The 15900-nt window shown below is 38.7% G+C and overlaps 1 protein-coding gene across 1 annotated transcript in view; it reads left to right on the top strand.

The window, feature by feature from the left end:
• NAALADL2 (N-acetylated alpha-linked acidic dipeptidase like 2) overlaps window positions 1-15900 on the top strand; it is a 263692-nt gene that overhangs the window by 227859 nt on the left and 19933 nt on the right. The window contains exon 12 of the mRNA XM_086618639.1: window positions 9938-10031. Within this exon, the coding sequence (XP_086474765.1) occupies window positions 9938-10031 (94 nt within the window). The remainder of the gene's footprint in view (window positions 1-9937; window positions 10032-15900) is intronic.

The raw sequence follows: 15900 nt of genomic DNA, 5'->3' as shown, positions 1-15900 counted from the left end.
TCAGACTTGGCATTTTCCCCAAGCCTCAGGGGAGCTTGCTCAGTCCCAAACATATTCATCTTTAATTAATATTTTCTTTTCAAAATAAAACAACCAATCTTGCCCCACCTTTATTTGTTAAGTTATACTATTTAATTACAGGAGGAGGTATGAGATCTCCTTTCGAGATTTAAATTTCAAATTGTTAATATAAGTCAACTTAGATTATTCCATGTATCTCGCACAGTATGCATTAAAGATTGAATATTCCAGTTTGAAAACTACTGTGAAAAATTCACAGAAGTTACGTCTTTGAATTATGATACCAGTAAGAAGCTTAAATACCTTTCTGGCTTGGTAACTACCATGCGAGTATATCCAAGAGCAGAGCGTATCCCTAACTGAAGTAATTGCCTAACAAGGAAATTGAGCCTCTCTGTGGGTACTGCAGTATATCCCTGTGTCTGGGGGTAGCCTCACTATATTACCCATCCAGTTCTCCCTTGAGGTGGAACGTGTCTGTTGATGTTTATGGGTCTTTTCTTTGAGCTATATACTACAGAACTATGTATTTTCAGCTTCCCTTGGATCTTCAGCACTGTGGTTCACCAGTGTCTATCCCTCAGGGCTAGTCTGTCACGTTTAATGAACTGTCAGTGCTCCAACCCTCACTGATTAGGGTGACCTAAGTGGAAAAATTTGAGGCACCTTTGCATCAAGAGGTGGAAAGAGAGAAAAGAGCACTATTTTCTCTATATAAGCATTAAATATTTTAGCTTTCCTGAGTTTGAGAGCATGGGGAGAATTTAATACATTCTCATTAATCTTTTTGTAATGCTTATTCTGTTGAGTCTATGCTGAATTGACAGTCCAAGTTTTCCAAGTTCCTCAAGTAACCATTGCCTCAACCCCTCATTGAAGCTTTTCTTCCATCCATTCCTCATTCTTCCATGCATTGCTCCTGTTTCTCCCTGAATCCTCTCTCTCTTTCTATAAGAACTTACTGCTGTCTATTGCACATTCTTCATAATCGCAAATAAAATTCAGGCATAATGGAGTATAGTTTAAGGCTCCTGTTACAGCATTTCCACATCCTTTTCTTGCAAATCTCCATGGTCAGGTCTGACTCATTTTGAAGGTCATGCTGTGCAGTGAATTTTTAGGGATGATGGCGTGTTGATGTATCTCAGTGTCCTGATACAATGATTGTTAGCGTTGAAAAAGTATATAAATGAAATGGGGATAGATGAGGAAAAACAGGGAAAAAAAGAAGTGTTGTCACAATAATGGAAGAAAAAGAATAATGAACATCAAGGAGAATGACTGTTAGGTATTGAAGCAGATTATATGCATTATTTTAATTAAGAGTGCCTAATAGTACATATGGTTTCTTTTGAATAATAATTGCATGCTGATGAAGTGTGATTAGAGACTGTTTTTTAGGAGTTCAATTAAATCAAATCCATTTCTGTAAAAGGGGAGTGATTAAAAAGATGATATCAAGGTCTAAACTGAAAGCTGTGGTTGAAGCTTCCTATTGCAGATTTCTTCATTATTGCACTCCTCCGATGACTATTATCTAGTTTTTAACAATGCCACAAGTTTCAGACCAAGTCCTGCAGATTCAGAAGAACTGGCTTTACGGATCAAATAGAAACTTAGCAAGTACTTGGATGTCCTTGAATGTGTGATCCTGGGATTGGTGCTAATTCAGGAAGATTCTTGGTTCATGCAGGTATCTTGAAGCATTTGAGAAGATACTTTGGACTGTAAGATAACATCCTGTTTGCTGGGCTGATCTCTATTTCTGTAGAGTGCTTGTGAACCCAGGGGGATAAAATGCAGGCTTGCGCTGCTGCTTATTTTATCTGCCAGTCATTACTGTCTGACTTGTAAGGCTCATAGACTGGCAGGACCCAGTCAACTGTCTGCCAACTGCTAACAAATTATCCATTATCTTGCGGAGTCCTATCATCCTGTGCTTTGATTATCCTGTGCCGTAAGGAGAGCTGGTTGTGCTAACATCCTGATTGGAGTCTTAAACACACACATAAGCCAGGGAAAGGTACTGTTACTCATTAACTGGTATCAAACACAAGGAAGGCCTTTAGTAGCATGGAAGAGCATGGTGTCCAAGCTGTTAATCACAGCATCCTGTGGTTTCATACCAGTACACAGGAATCTACACTGGTACAGCTTGTCTGTTATTCTGCGATGTCATATACTTTCTTTACTTTAAACTTTCCTTTATGGCTTAAACCAGAAAAAATACTTAACGTTTCTTGTCCTAAAAAGTGTGCGCTGTTAGCTGTGCGTGTTTTATCCTTCAAATGTCTGCATTGCACATGCAAATACAGGAAAAAAAAAAAAGCTATGTAGTTTTGGTTTAAGGTAGTAAAGATCTGTCCAAGATGCAATTTCTGTACATGATTGTTGTCGTTAGAGATCTTTGCTTCTGATATGTGGAAATAAATTTTGCTTCATATTTTATTATGTACTTCGCTTTGTACCACAACAATAGCTAAATCCGTTTCCTCAGCACTGCCTGTAACCAGCTTCAGGTGATTAGCATTGCTTTTAAAAAACAATCTAGCACTAGTTTTCCCCTCCTCCTGCTACACTTGAAGCGGGTCAGAGAATGACAGCATTTAAAAGGCCACTTTCTGTACAATGATGGCATCTTGGTTTATGGGAATGCTGTATGCCAATCATTCCACTTTAAAGCAAAATTTTCTGTGTTTTCACTCTCAAAGTCTGCAGCTGGTAACCAGAGCAACCTGGCTTTAAAGCTGGAGATAAACAAGAATTATCACTAGAACAAACTTTTAAAATTCTCTTTAAGAAACCCAGCATAAGGGTTTGTAATGATGTAAAGATTTGTATTGTCATGGTGTGTCCTCTTCACTCAGAGCTCATGAAGTGCAGAAGAGCATTCTGTTGAATCCTTTTGCGTGCTCATAACTATGCACACTACGGAAAAGTCAAAGTGACTAACTTTTTTTTATCTGGAGGCTTGAATCTAGTGGCCCTTCTAGAAGTTAATTCCACACTTTCTTTGCACCTAGGTACCACTAGAATTTGACACACATAAATAGGAAATACATCAAACCACAGAACAGTTTGGGTTGGAAGGGACCTTAAAGATCATCTAGTTCCATCCCCCTGCCATGGGCAGGGACACCTCCTGCTAAACCAGATTGCTCAAAGCCTCATCCAGCCTGGCCTTGAACACTTCCAGGGATTCTTAGAAGATTCATATCAATGCATTTAAATACGCACAAAATATATATTTCCATATACTTTATATAATTTTAATTTAAAATGTATGAGTTTACATGTACACAGAAAACAAAGCAGAAGTAAGTATGAGTTTCTTTTTTGTGCAGGTAGTTGAAAGCAGTGGGTTGAATGATCCCTCCCAGCTGTGAGTGAAATCCATAGAGAATGTACTTTCACTGCTCTAAGTGCCATATATTACTAAGTTGGCCAACCAATTGGATTTTAAGCAAACTAATCACTTAAGAGAATACTTTTGACCTTAATTTCTCAGTGTCTCAGAATCTCATCATGAGCCATGTAGAAAACGCAGCAGATGATCATGTAAATAGAGATCTGCTGTACTGCGGAGAAAGCAGCCTAAGCTACCATAATTCTGGAATATCTTAATGTGTACCTTTGGATGCCTAATGCTGTGCCCCACTGCAATGCAGTTAGTCAAGTGTTGTTTGCTGTGCACAGTGTACCTGCAAAGAAGGAGAATGCACCTTTTGTTCACTCTCACTTTTGCTTCTCAATCAGTATTTCCTAAACTGAGAATAAATAGAACAATATTAAATTATAGAGCAAGATGCAGAAGTAAAGTTTTTGATACCTGTAAGACCTCCTACTTTCCTTGATCAGAAGCATCTATCTGCTATGAATTGCTATGCTCTGGTTCACCTACTGTAGCCATAGACTCATCGTACTCTTTTCTCAGAGAGCCCTCTACTGACCTAAAATACGGTGTGTTGAACTGAACATCACATACCCCAAAGTATCGTTTGAGCTGTGGTATAAACACATGCCCTGATACCAAGGTGGGTTTCAGTAAGAGAAGAAACAATAATACGGTGTTACTGATTTTTTGAGAAGTTCTGAATTTGCAAAAGTTGACAGCTTTAGTGCAAAGCAAACGTGTTTGTGACCAGATTTCTATTTCTTTGTCAAGGGAATTTGATTCTTCAGAAAATTAAAGGGTCAAAGAACTGGTCATGCTCCTGCCTCTGATTTTTCTTGTATGAGTCAGTTAACTTTTTTGGGAAGCAATGAATATAAGGAAAACAACTGCGTAGATTGATTATGCAAGAAATTTTTCTACAGTAAGTTGAGATCCCAGTATTAAAAATGCTCATTAATTTATCATGAGTCTCACGATTACCGCCATTCATCCGGTAATACATGGTGCTGAAATTGTTATGGCCAGGGAATCACAGATTTCATTTAAATAGACTAATTTCTCATGCTTAATTAAAAAAATCTGATAACACGAAGGAAGTCGAGAGAGGGCAGGGGGAAACCAGCAGAAAGCAAATTCAGGAAATTTGCCTCTATTATCAAAAATATTGCTTTAATTTTGCAGGGTGGAAAGGCTGGGGAAGACTGATTATTTTAACATTTGAGATCGCTAATGCTGTGGTTCTGAGAGGGGATCTTCGTATATGCAGAGGTTTATTCCTTATTTGAATGGGTGCAGACACTGAAACTGTTGTGCATGTTTGGGTTAATGTCAAAATATCACAGCAGGTCACTTTACTAGTCACTACATGTGGAAAGAGGGGCCTCTTATTGCAAAGAGATGAATGCTTGAGGTTAGACAGCCCAACAGCCAGCCACAAAAGTTAAACCTTTACAAGAAAAAAAGAGAAAAAAAGTGTTATTTTCAACACACTGTTATTGATCACCCTAAACAGCACAGTATCTTTCCAGGTTCTTTCCTCGTCCATGAATGCCATGGATAGTGTGAGAAGGGAGAGTGCAAAGCGTGAGGACAAACATGACTCGAGAAAAGTAACGCCTGATGTCAAAGGAAGCGAAGGCTCAGAGTTCAGACAAGTTGCTCGGTGTCACACACTGATCACCTACAAGGATTGTTTGAGTCTTTAGCAGGGAGCGTTACACGCAGAGGTCTATTGAGTCTGTGGTTGAGAATCTGCACAGATCTGCTACACCACCGTGTTACATCGTCTGCTGTGTAATGTGAGTTGTCCTGGGTTTGGGAGATGAGCTGCCGTGTGTATGCTAGTTTTATCTAAAAGTGCCAGGTATCAGTAGTGTAAAGTATTGTTAATATTCATTGAATGAAACTATATAATAAAACCCCTAAAGTAATAGGATGCAGGAAAGAAGAAAAAGTATGTTGCAGAGGTGTATAGATTGAAATATAAAGGAGTTGCCACTGCACAATTCAGGTTGCAAGTAGCTGTGTCTCATTCATCCCAGCAGGTAAAACTGGAGTACAGCACTACTGAAGAGCAGTGTTCACAAAAGGATAAACATGGCAGTTTACCTGATTTTTCAAGTTATGATGTTTGTAACTTGGCATGTGAAGAGATCTGAGATGTCTGTTCGGATTTTAGCACTCTTAATGTAGCTAAGAATGTCCTAAAGGCTCAACACTTACACCCACTGAGGTTTACAGAGCATGCAGGCTAGATGGAGCACACAGTTCCAAATTGCACTAGACAAAAAAAAAAAAAAAAAAAAAACCACAAAAAACAACAAACCAAGACTGGCATGTGAACCTCTGTGTTAAAGAAACTGCCTGCACACTATATGCTGATGTTTATTCTAGCGGATTTGATCTCTGTCATGCATAATATTCTTTTTATTCACATCCACTAAGTATGTTTTCATTTTATTCATCCTACAAGTTTCTCATCATATGACAGAATGGAGGATGGGCTGCCACGCCTGCGTTGTCTGTAAAAACAGGTAACGTTTCCGATGTGTCCTTGCAAGACGTGATCAATAACAGCACGCCCCAAAAGCAAAACTGAATCAGTGTAAAAAAGGCGAAATGGAGCCTTTCACATTTTTGTATCCTAGATTTTCAGTAGTCAATTTTATTTTTTTTCATTCTGCATGCTAATAGGCATGCTTTGAATTGTTAGTAGGCAGTTTGGATATTTGAGGAAGCAAATCGCCTCAAAAATTGAGTTTAACTAACTGAAAAAACTAAGTGTGACATAGCAGAAAAAATATTTCTGTGATGAACCCCTCCCCAACTCCATTTTAGTTAATTTCCTTATTTACATTGTAAAACAGCTAAAAAGATAAAGAATATTTATAATTTACATAGATGAACATATTGTGTGTATTTAATCCAGTTATTATTTTATTATCACAGTCCTTTGGAGAGCGGTATGGATCCGCCTGATGTCCCTGAGAGCTGACTTTTATAGTGAAATTGGGTTAATAAGTTGGGTAGAATTGCAAGAAGACGTAGTTCCTAAATGAGTAGGTTATAACACTTAGGAAGAGAGAAGAACCTACAGCTTCGTTTAAGAAGTGTCATGTGATACTGAATCATCTTTAGCACCAGCATTGTTTGAAGTGGGGTTTTTTTTTAGCTTTTGAGATCTCCACGGTATCAGAGAGATAAAGGCGGGGATAGTAGTTATTTCCTTCCTGCAAAGATGCTTACGCTGCAAGGTAAAAGACTTTGAAAAAAAACGTTACCTTGGTATAAACCTATTTTGAATATTCAAATTTATTTTGCAATATACAGTATAAGTCTACAATTATTGTGATGTTTTATTAATATTTATATTTAAGTAATTGGAAGTTCATTAAATATATTTTAGTTTACTGAAGAACACCTTTCCCAAAGCCAAGTGCAGTGGAAACGTTATTTGTTATTTTTTTCATTTTAAATTGTCTGAGAAAAGCATTTTAGGATCAATTAGCATTTGAACTATCATTTTTTTTTTCTTAAGACTTGATAATTGTGCAAATGTTACATCAATTATTGTGTGTATTGTTATTTGAGAAGTTATTAGTGTTACAATCAGTTCGGTATGGGAATAGAATCAATTATGCTGCTTTAGCATTTCAGTTTATGAGAAAATTGTTGTCTTTACTCTTTGCTAAGTTATTCGTGCATTTAATAATTCAGTAGTCAGTCTGAACCATTTTTCAACAGGGAAAAGGGGCCAGAAGCTTGCCTTTATTTTCCATGTATATTCAGTGTTGTACTCGGGGGAATGGTATATCCAAAAATAAGACTATAAATAAGAAATCAGTAGCCTTTTCTGTCTTGCTGCATTATGTGGGTTTGATATATGCTTCTGCAGCATTATTACTTACTCTGTTCAAATCAATGCTCCGAGCTCTCCTTTATGTGATTGATTTCTTCCAGATTAGCCTATGAAGTACGTGATTTAATAAACACCGCTGCTACCTATTTGCGAACACACTGATGTCTGCAGTATTACATACAGAGATACTATAAAGTTTCCAAAATGCTTCAGTCAGTCGTAAGATTTTGATGGTGTAACTTTATTTCAATAGGAAAGAGAAAACAACTTTTGTCTTATGTAGTCAAAAGCAAAATAAAATTGCTTGGAAGACGTAGAAATAAGGCAAGAACTTATAAAAATCAAGCCAGATTTGTCGGAGATAATGATGAAAAAGAAAGATGCTTACTAGGGTATTCTCCTCTTTAATACCACTTTCATTCCTCAGAAAAAAGCCCTTTTTTTCCACACTTTTGTGTTCTTAAACATTGCAGTAACAGATTGAAAAGTATCAGTAGCTCTGTATAACTGTTCATATCCCTCCCTAAAATATACCTATGAATATGCATCTTGCATTACCATTTAGTGAAGGTTTTTGCAGAAATGGAGTGTCAGGGAAGAATTCAAATGTTTCGTGTGATATAGTATTATTCAAGATTCAGTGGGTTTGGGCTCCACATGGAATGCCTCCTCTTCAACAGGATGTTATTTCATTGCCACCGTTGCTTTTCCATAGCAGCGTACAGGTTGTTAATGCTTTGGGCAGCTGTGTCTTGAAAGAGTTCTGTGCAGGACAAGGAATGATTTTGCATGGCATTTGGACATTTAGAACCAGATTCTTACAGGTGCTTATGGCTGGATTATATGAACCCGGTTTGGATACAGTTTTATACAGATTTGTGTTTGCCCTAACAATTTTAATTTTTGTATTTCTGCAATACCTCTCTGATATTCCTAAGACCAACGTTTTCTAATGGTTTTCAACCCAGAGACTCTTGTGTAAAATCACCGATAGAAAACATAGTGGCCTTCAGGCGTTAATGGCCCATGCAGTTGGGAAGTTTGGAAGAAAGTTTCATGAGAGGTTTCTGTGTAACATTTTAGCACAGATGTCCAAGCACAGTATTTTTTGTCTTCCTTCAAATTCACTCATAGTTCTTTAGTTTTCCTGATAACTGCCTGACATATTGCTGTTCCTTCCTGTTTTTTTCCTCACTGTATATAGAGCTTTTTTTTTTCTTCATGCCTTTTGCAATATTGTATTCTCTAGAGGTAAATCTCAATAGCTTCACAGTACATCTCTGCTCAGTTGTAGGTTGCAGCCTGATATAAAGCATATTCCCTCCATCTCTGTACCCAAATCAGTCTGTGACCAGCTCAAAAAACAGTATTTCTTTAATACTTTCTTAGAAATGTTATAGGGGTTCTGTTAATCTTTCTCAAGGAAACTTGTACTTCTTATATTACCCTGTTTTATTCCACTTTCCTGGGAATGGTTTTCCCTTTCAATTGCAGTACTATTGTTTTTAGTATTATGATTGTTGTCTTTTCCCACTACTTTGTATTGTAGAATTAAAAAGCTACTTTCAGCACAGCGACTACCATATTGCTTTTGAAGGATAGATGTTATTCTAAACCCTCACCCCAACACCTTGGGAAGGATTGTACAGTATGATTCTATTCACTCCACATTTTTATCAACACAGTCACCGTCACCTGCAGCCATCATATCATTCTAGAGCACAGCCCTACAACTGTTTGTTCCCCTTTTGCAATATCAAGATATGAGGAAGGTGAATGGCAGTTTTCGTGCATGTTTTTGTCAGTGTGTTTTTATAGCTCCCATGAACCGTGCTGGACTCAGCAGCCTAGAAACTGAAATCCTTCGTTTAATCACAGTTTCGGTGTAGTTCAACCGAAAGACGTGTTTCTATACACAGCCTCTGTAGCATGTCTAAGCCTTGAGCTTCTATAAGTGAAAAAAAGCACTCAGGCCAGTCAGTCCCTGGCCCCGTCTCTGGGACTGTTGAAGCATTCATGCCATTGAGTTTCGTGACAGGTGCTAATGTCTACTCTGGAGTGGACTGAGAGTTGCCTTTCACTCATTTGGGAATTTCTTGCTGTAAGTTACTGAGAGAATGTAGTGTTCTATCCAGTTTGGAAGATGTTCGCCCATGTGCACCACATGTCTCTTCAGAAGGCAGTAGGTTTTCAGGTGAGCTTGCATTTAGCCACGGGCTCAGTGTGAACCTCATCGATGTATGTTATTTTTTTTATCTGTTTTTTCACTTGCGAAAACTCTCAAAATCCAATAACTAAAACCAGACAACTAAGTAAAACAATAAAGCTCATTCCTGGTTTTAGACTGTTGAGATGTTTTATACAAAAACAAAGTAAAATTAAGGCCCTTCAGAGACTCCTGCAGTAGCCCAGGTCCATGGAAAAGTACTGCACAGAATTCTTGTGTGTGGTCATAAATCGTAGTCTCTTAACATTTTAATGTTGTATTAGAAAGACGATAGGTCATATTCCTTTTCACAAAGATGTGTTTATGGGGTTTTATTCACTTTTCCCTAAAAATCCAGTGTAATGAAAGTATGTGCTATTCTAAAAGAAGTGCTTGCTATTAAATCTGCTAGAAATTATTTGACTGTTTTGTGGGTTTTTTTTTTTGTATTTTTCAGCTAACAGGACAAGTGGCTTTGCAAATTGCCAGTGAACCAGTTTTGCCGTTTAATGCCCTCGACATCGCATTAGAAGTTCAGAACAGCCTTAAAGGTAATTTTTTTTAGAAGAATATTGTTCTCCATTAATATATAGAAAAAAAAAGAAAAGATCACCTACTCCCTGGTACAGATCTTCAATTTCCGCTTGAATGATAGCCAGTGATTTTACTAGTTCAACGGTGTCGTTATATGTTGCTAAATAAAACACAGTTTTTGTTGCTAAATAAAGCCATAAAATGTTTCTATTTCGTCCAATGTTACTATGTCAGGTAAGCAATATTTACTATTAAAATCTCATAATTACAGTCAAAGATAACAACCTCTGTGACTGAACTAGATTTTAATTCCCTTCAAGGCTTTGTTCAGCACAAGCAAGAGAGGGCTTCTAATCCTAATTTGACTCCTTAATTTTCACAATCATCTTCCTTGTTTGGTTATTCCACTAACTCGTCTTGTTGGCAGAGCATGCTACCTTTTCTCCTTTTTCAGGTGTGACAAAGCACGGCACGGTAATTTACCACGACCTGTTGTGTGAGTTGATTAAGCACTGAGACCCAAGAAGCTCTGTATTTGAAACTCATCTCGGTGTGTTTGGGACAGTGGGTTGGGGTTAAAGAGATGGACAAGAAAGTTCCTAGTCAGAAAGTAAACAGAATTGACTAGTGACCTGGAAATGATGCAGATGTAATTCTCACAGACTCCGGCAGTGTTTGCTACGTGTAGGATGAATACCTTGAGATGAGACTGCTACATCAAGATTGTGGAGCCATCACAGATACTTCCGTGTTGCCTTCTCATTTCTGGCTCTTTCTATTGTCTTGTGGCCTTTTAGGGCTTGATAAAAGAACAAGAATTCCACTGTCTTTTTGTCCTGTGTTGACAACAGAATGCAATTAAGCCAACAGCCCTGGGCTTGAGCTGTTTAAGATGGCACAGTTAAAGGGTGCAGTTGTGCGTTCCCTTTGCTCTGGGGACCGTTCTTTTTGTGTTGTTTTTTTTTTTTTTTCCGACAGTTGGTAGAAAAATGTTAATATAAGGAACTAAAGCCATTGTGTGTTACTGAGATGTTCTCTGCTACCATCTAGACTAGAAAAGAACAAAAAATCTTCTTGTTATTAATTACAAAAAGAATATCTGTCTTAGCTCCAGTCCTGAGGACTAAGGAGGGAGAGGAGGTCTAGGTTCTAACACTCATCCATGTAACCTTTCTCCTTCAGTATCACCTGTCTTTCTCCTCCCATTCTGTCCCTTTTCCCTTACAGTTTCCTCGTGTCTTAGTGTGTTCAAATGAGATCCAACTGTCCTTCCTTTTCTAAGTGACTAGTTGAAAGGAGGCTGGATGTAGAGAACACATAAGAAGCTTAGTTCTTGGAGATTAATGATAATTTAACTGTCAAATTCCAACATAATTCCTTGAATGTATACAAACCGAGATATTTCAGAAGCTGGTATTCTGGTCAGAATTCAGTGAACTTAAAAGAAATAGCAAAAGGTATATCCCTGACAATAACCCCCATGAAATTTGAAGACTGCTCCAAAGCGTGCTGTTGTTAGGACCTCGCAGTGGAAAAATGTGAGATAGATAAAACTATGTCGTTATTTCCTCATCTCTGATCGTATCTCTGATACAGAATACCTGTAGTGTGCTAAGGCCTTTGAAAAATAATTTTTCTATTTATTCGTTTATGGAACTCTCAAGTTGATCTGTTAAATAAAGCTGTAAGTTCTGTAAAATCACACGAAAACTTTACGTATAGTTCAGTAGAATGTGAGATCTTATTTCCAACTTCAAGATTTTTTGCAATCTTGAGGTGTTGCCCCTGCATTTCATTCACTCCCTACAGTATAAAGTATCACTTTTCTGTAATACACAGTCATAGAAGTATGATACCTTTCCTTTAGTTTTTGCCATCCATCATTGTCAAGACCTAGGAGTCGGTAGACTGGCATTGGTCTGGAATGACTGAGCATCCAAAAAGACAAGTAATTTTAGCTCTGTTGTGCCATATAAACATTGGTTTAGTTCAGCCTAAGCACAGCAGGGAATGATCATCAAATAAAAAGTGTGGCTCAGCTGGTATTCCTTCAACTGAACATGAGATGTCTGCTATTGTTCTTCCTTTTTTCTTCATTTTGAGTAACAGGAAATGTTGATTTAAACTGACTTTTTTCCTCTAACTTCAGGTAGGTCATTTATCTCAACCACTTCAGGGGAGGGAAAATTATTTTCTAGGCTGTAGGGTAAATTTTCTTCCAGGTATTCACTTTGGACTTTTGTTTAATGACTTTTCTCGTAGCTTTCATGTCTCTTCTGTCTCTGACTTGTGTCAAAGAACAGTTTATTTTCATTTTGGAAACCAGTAAGACAATGGTCTTTTTTTTGGTTACTTAAATGAGAAGTTGTACTTTTTAACACGGCTTATGGATTTCTTCATTCTTCAAAAGATTTTACGTTGTCTGAGATTTCCAGTTCAAAGTTTCATTGTCTTAGCAAACTATCTCCTTTTCCAACTCGATGCAAACTGTAAATGTAGAAAAGGCAAAGGGAAATCTGCACGGCATGCGAGAAGATTTGTTCGTGAGGCTTAATTTTGTGCCTCTGGGGTCTGGTTCAGCCAATCACTTAAACACACGTTTCATTGCCTGTTGGACACTCTCACGTTCTTGAAGTTAAATCATACGTGTAAATACCTGAGTCACAGTTTGGCAGTCTCCTGGATGTCCTCACAAAAGGTTATGTGTGTCTTAATATTTGTTAATACTGCGTTTGTCTATGTTTCCAAAGGATTAATTCTGTAATGCACAGGGTATCCACACCGTTAGCTCTGTTAAATTCCATAGGATGTTACTCAGCACTTTATGAACCATTCTTTACATTTGGGAGAGGCTGGCTGGCAGGTTACAGGGAAATGTCATCCACAACGTGTCTACATCTGGCTTGAGGCCTGTTCCTCAGAAAGATGGGGAAATGGCTGTTAAGCGACATGTGTTCTCTCCGCTTGCACACACCAGAACTCTTGGAAACAAACTACTGCTTTTGGGTTTACCTGAAAAGAAGGGCTGTGACTGCAGAGACATTTCTTTTTGTGCACCTGCTGATGGTCTGACGTTTAACAGGAAAGCTCACGGTCATAAATGTTATGAGATGTGTTCCAAGACTGAAATCCAAATCCCTGGGGCTGTTCAGGCTGTTATCAATCTGATCACAGATGTGATATTTTAGAGAAGTTCACAAGTAGGTGACAGTTTAAAATATTCTCATTAACTACACATTGCAGTTGTGCGGTGTTTGTGCCGTTCATACATTTAAAATCAAGACCTGCTGCAGCTTGAATCAAATACAAGAATATCTCACCAGGCCTTGCATGCCATGAAAACCCCATTTGTCTGTTGAGATAGGGTACAGACAAGATGTCAAATCTGGTGTGTGAATGATACAAATGGTTCTTTTAGGCATTTCTGTGGAAGTGTTTTGTATGTGTATGCAAGTACAAATGTGTAAGCATTTGTATATAAGTACTTTTTATATATGGATATATAAGCCTTTCCTATGGAGACAGGCTGAGAGAGTTGGGGCTGTTCAGCCTGGAGAAGAGAAGGCTCCAGGGTGATCTTATAGCAGCCCTCCAGTACCTATAGGAGCCTACAGGAAAGCTGGAGAGGGACTTTTCACAAGGGCGTGTAGTGATAGGACAAGGGGCAATGGATTTAAACTGAAAAAGAGGAGATTTGGATTGGATATAAGGAAGAAATTCTTCCCTCTGAGGGTGGTGAGGCACTGGAACAGGTTGCCCAGAGAATCTGTAGATGCCCCATCCCTGGAAGTGTTCAAGGCCAGGTTGGATGAGGCTTTGGGGCAACCTGGTGTAGTGGAGGGTTTCCCTGCCCATGGCAAGGGGATTGGAACTAGGTGATCTTTGAGGTCCCTTCCAACCCAAACCATTCCATGATACTATGATTTTGTATGTATATGCAAGTACAAACGTGTAAGCATTTGTATATAAGTATTTTGTATGTATACAAGCATTTTTATTCAAAACATATTCGTATCATCTGCTGAACGCTGTAGCACTGTACAGTCTGGACTTGCTCCTTGTAGCCTGTCTTGTGCTGTATTTGAGCCTCTTTGAAACCCGGCATATACTGCAGCAAGCTTCAGGGACTGATGATGGAGGTGTTTAAGTGTCTCACTACGATCAAAAGTCTTTCTGAACCTTTGCACCTGACTGACTCAGCAATAACAAGCTCAGTCACACGGTTTACCAAAAATAAAGGCAACCAGGTTTGATGCGAGTCATGTCTCGCTGAGGTGCTGTTGGCTGTAGAAGCTGATACTGGTTTGTTATTGCAAGTCACGGGGCCCACCTAGGCTCATGCAGACCTTTCAAAAACTGGTTCCTGTTGCCCCAGCCTTAGGTTGAGTAGCACTAGGCATGCGTGCTAACATTCCCTCTTTGGGGCTTCCATCGCAGGCTGCTGGAGCTGGTAGGCAAATCCAAGAAGCTGTAAGCCACCTCTAACAGGTACTGGCTGAACAAAGACAAATTAAGTGGGGGTGAGATGTTTGGTTTTCCGTGTGTAGGGAGGGCAAGGGCTGGGATTTAAAGCTCTGACTGACCCAGTATCAGTTGTGTGTTGCTTCCTATCAGTTAGGCCCTTTCTTCTCCCCAGAATGGATGTTTTACAGGTGTTACAGCAGCTGAAGTACTTGGGGTGACAATAGTAGGCAGTGCTAGCAGAAGTTAAAAAATAATCTGTTTCATGATAAGCCATTTCCAGAAAAGTCTGCATGATTTTCCACAGCCCTGGCTCAACCCGTACATTTCAAAACATCAGTCTGAACTCTCCGTCCTTAGAAAAATCAATACAGAAACGTGTCTCTGTCATTCACTTATGGCTGCATGCTCGTTGCCTACAGCTATCTCCTAGTCTTCCACTTGACGTCATTTTACCTGCTTGACCGTATTTCCCTGATCATTTAGGATACTTTTCCAAGTTACTTTCTCCATCTGTCTGTAATGTTCAGGAAGTTTCCCTCTTTACTGTTACCACCCATTATTCTTGACTGCTACAGAAGCAAAAAATACAACAGTTGGTTATCTGTATATATGACAGAAATACCTCCTGTGTTACCTTCTGTCCGTGAGACACTGACATCTTCTCTTCAGTATCCTTTCAAGGCATAGTATTATACTGGCAAACCTTTCATCAGCCTTTAAAAAGAAAAAAAAAACAAACATGGAAAAGTGCATTTTCCGTGGACAAAGCATTTGGTACTGAAGGGAAAAGACAGCCAGCTATTCTGTATCAATAGGCCATATATGTTTTTGCAGCTCTGTACAAAGTCATTTATGACTTCACAGAATCATAGAATAGTTTGGTTTGGAAGAGACCTTTAAAGATCCTCTAGTCCAACTCCTGCGATGAGCAGGGACATCTTCAACTGGATTAGTTTGTTCAGAGCCTCGTCCAACCTGGCCTTGAATGTTTCCAGGGATGGGGCATCTGCCACCTCTCTGAGCAACCTGTTCCAGTGATTCATCACCCTCATCATAAAAAATTTCTCCCCTGTATCTAATCTAAATCTACCTTCGTTTAGTTTAAAACCATTATCCCTTGGCCTATCACAACAGGCCCTACTAAAAACTTTGTCCTCATCTTTCTTATAAGCCCCCTGTAAGTATTGAAAGACCACAGTAAATTCTCCCTGGAACCTTCTCCAGACTCTTCTCCAGGCTTCATCTGTATTGACATGCATAATAATATGTCACAACATGTCTTTTTAAGTGATAGCCTCTTTAAAAAAAGAGTCTTGTAGCAACACCAAATTAGTTTTCTTGGGCAGTAGCAGTCGTGGTAGCAAAATTGAAGCTGGTGGCAACATACTCTTTGCACTGAGGATGTCCATGGATTTGTGTTTC

This window comes from Tauraco erythrolophus, chromosome 11 (genome assembly GCF_009769465.1).
Source record: "Tauraco erythrolophus isolate bTauEry1 chromosome 11, bTauEry1.pri, whole genome shotgun sequence".
In the NCBI taxonomy this organism is placed as follows: domain Eukaryota; kingdom Metazoa; phylum Chordata; class Aves; order Musophagiformes; family Musophagidae; genus Tauraco; species Tauraco erythrolophus.
This window is presented reverse-complemented; position numbering and strand designations above follow the sequence as displayed.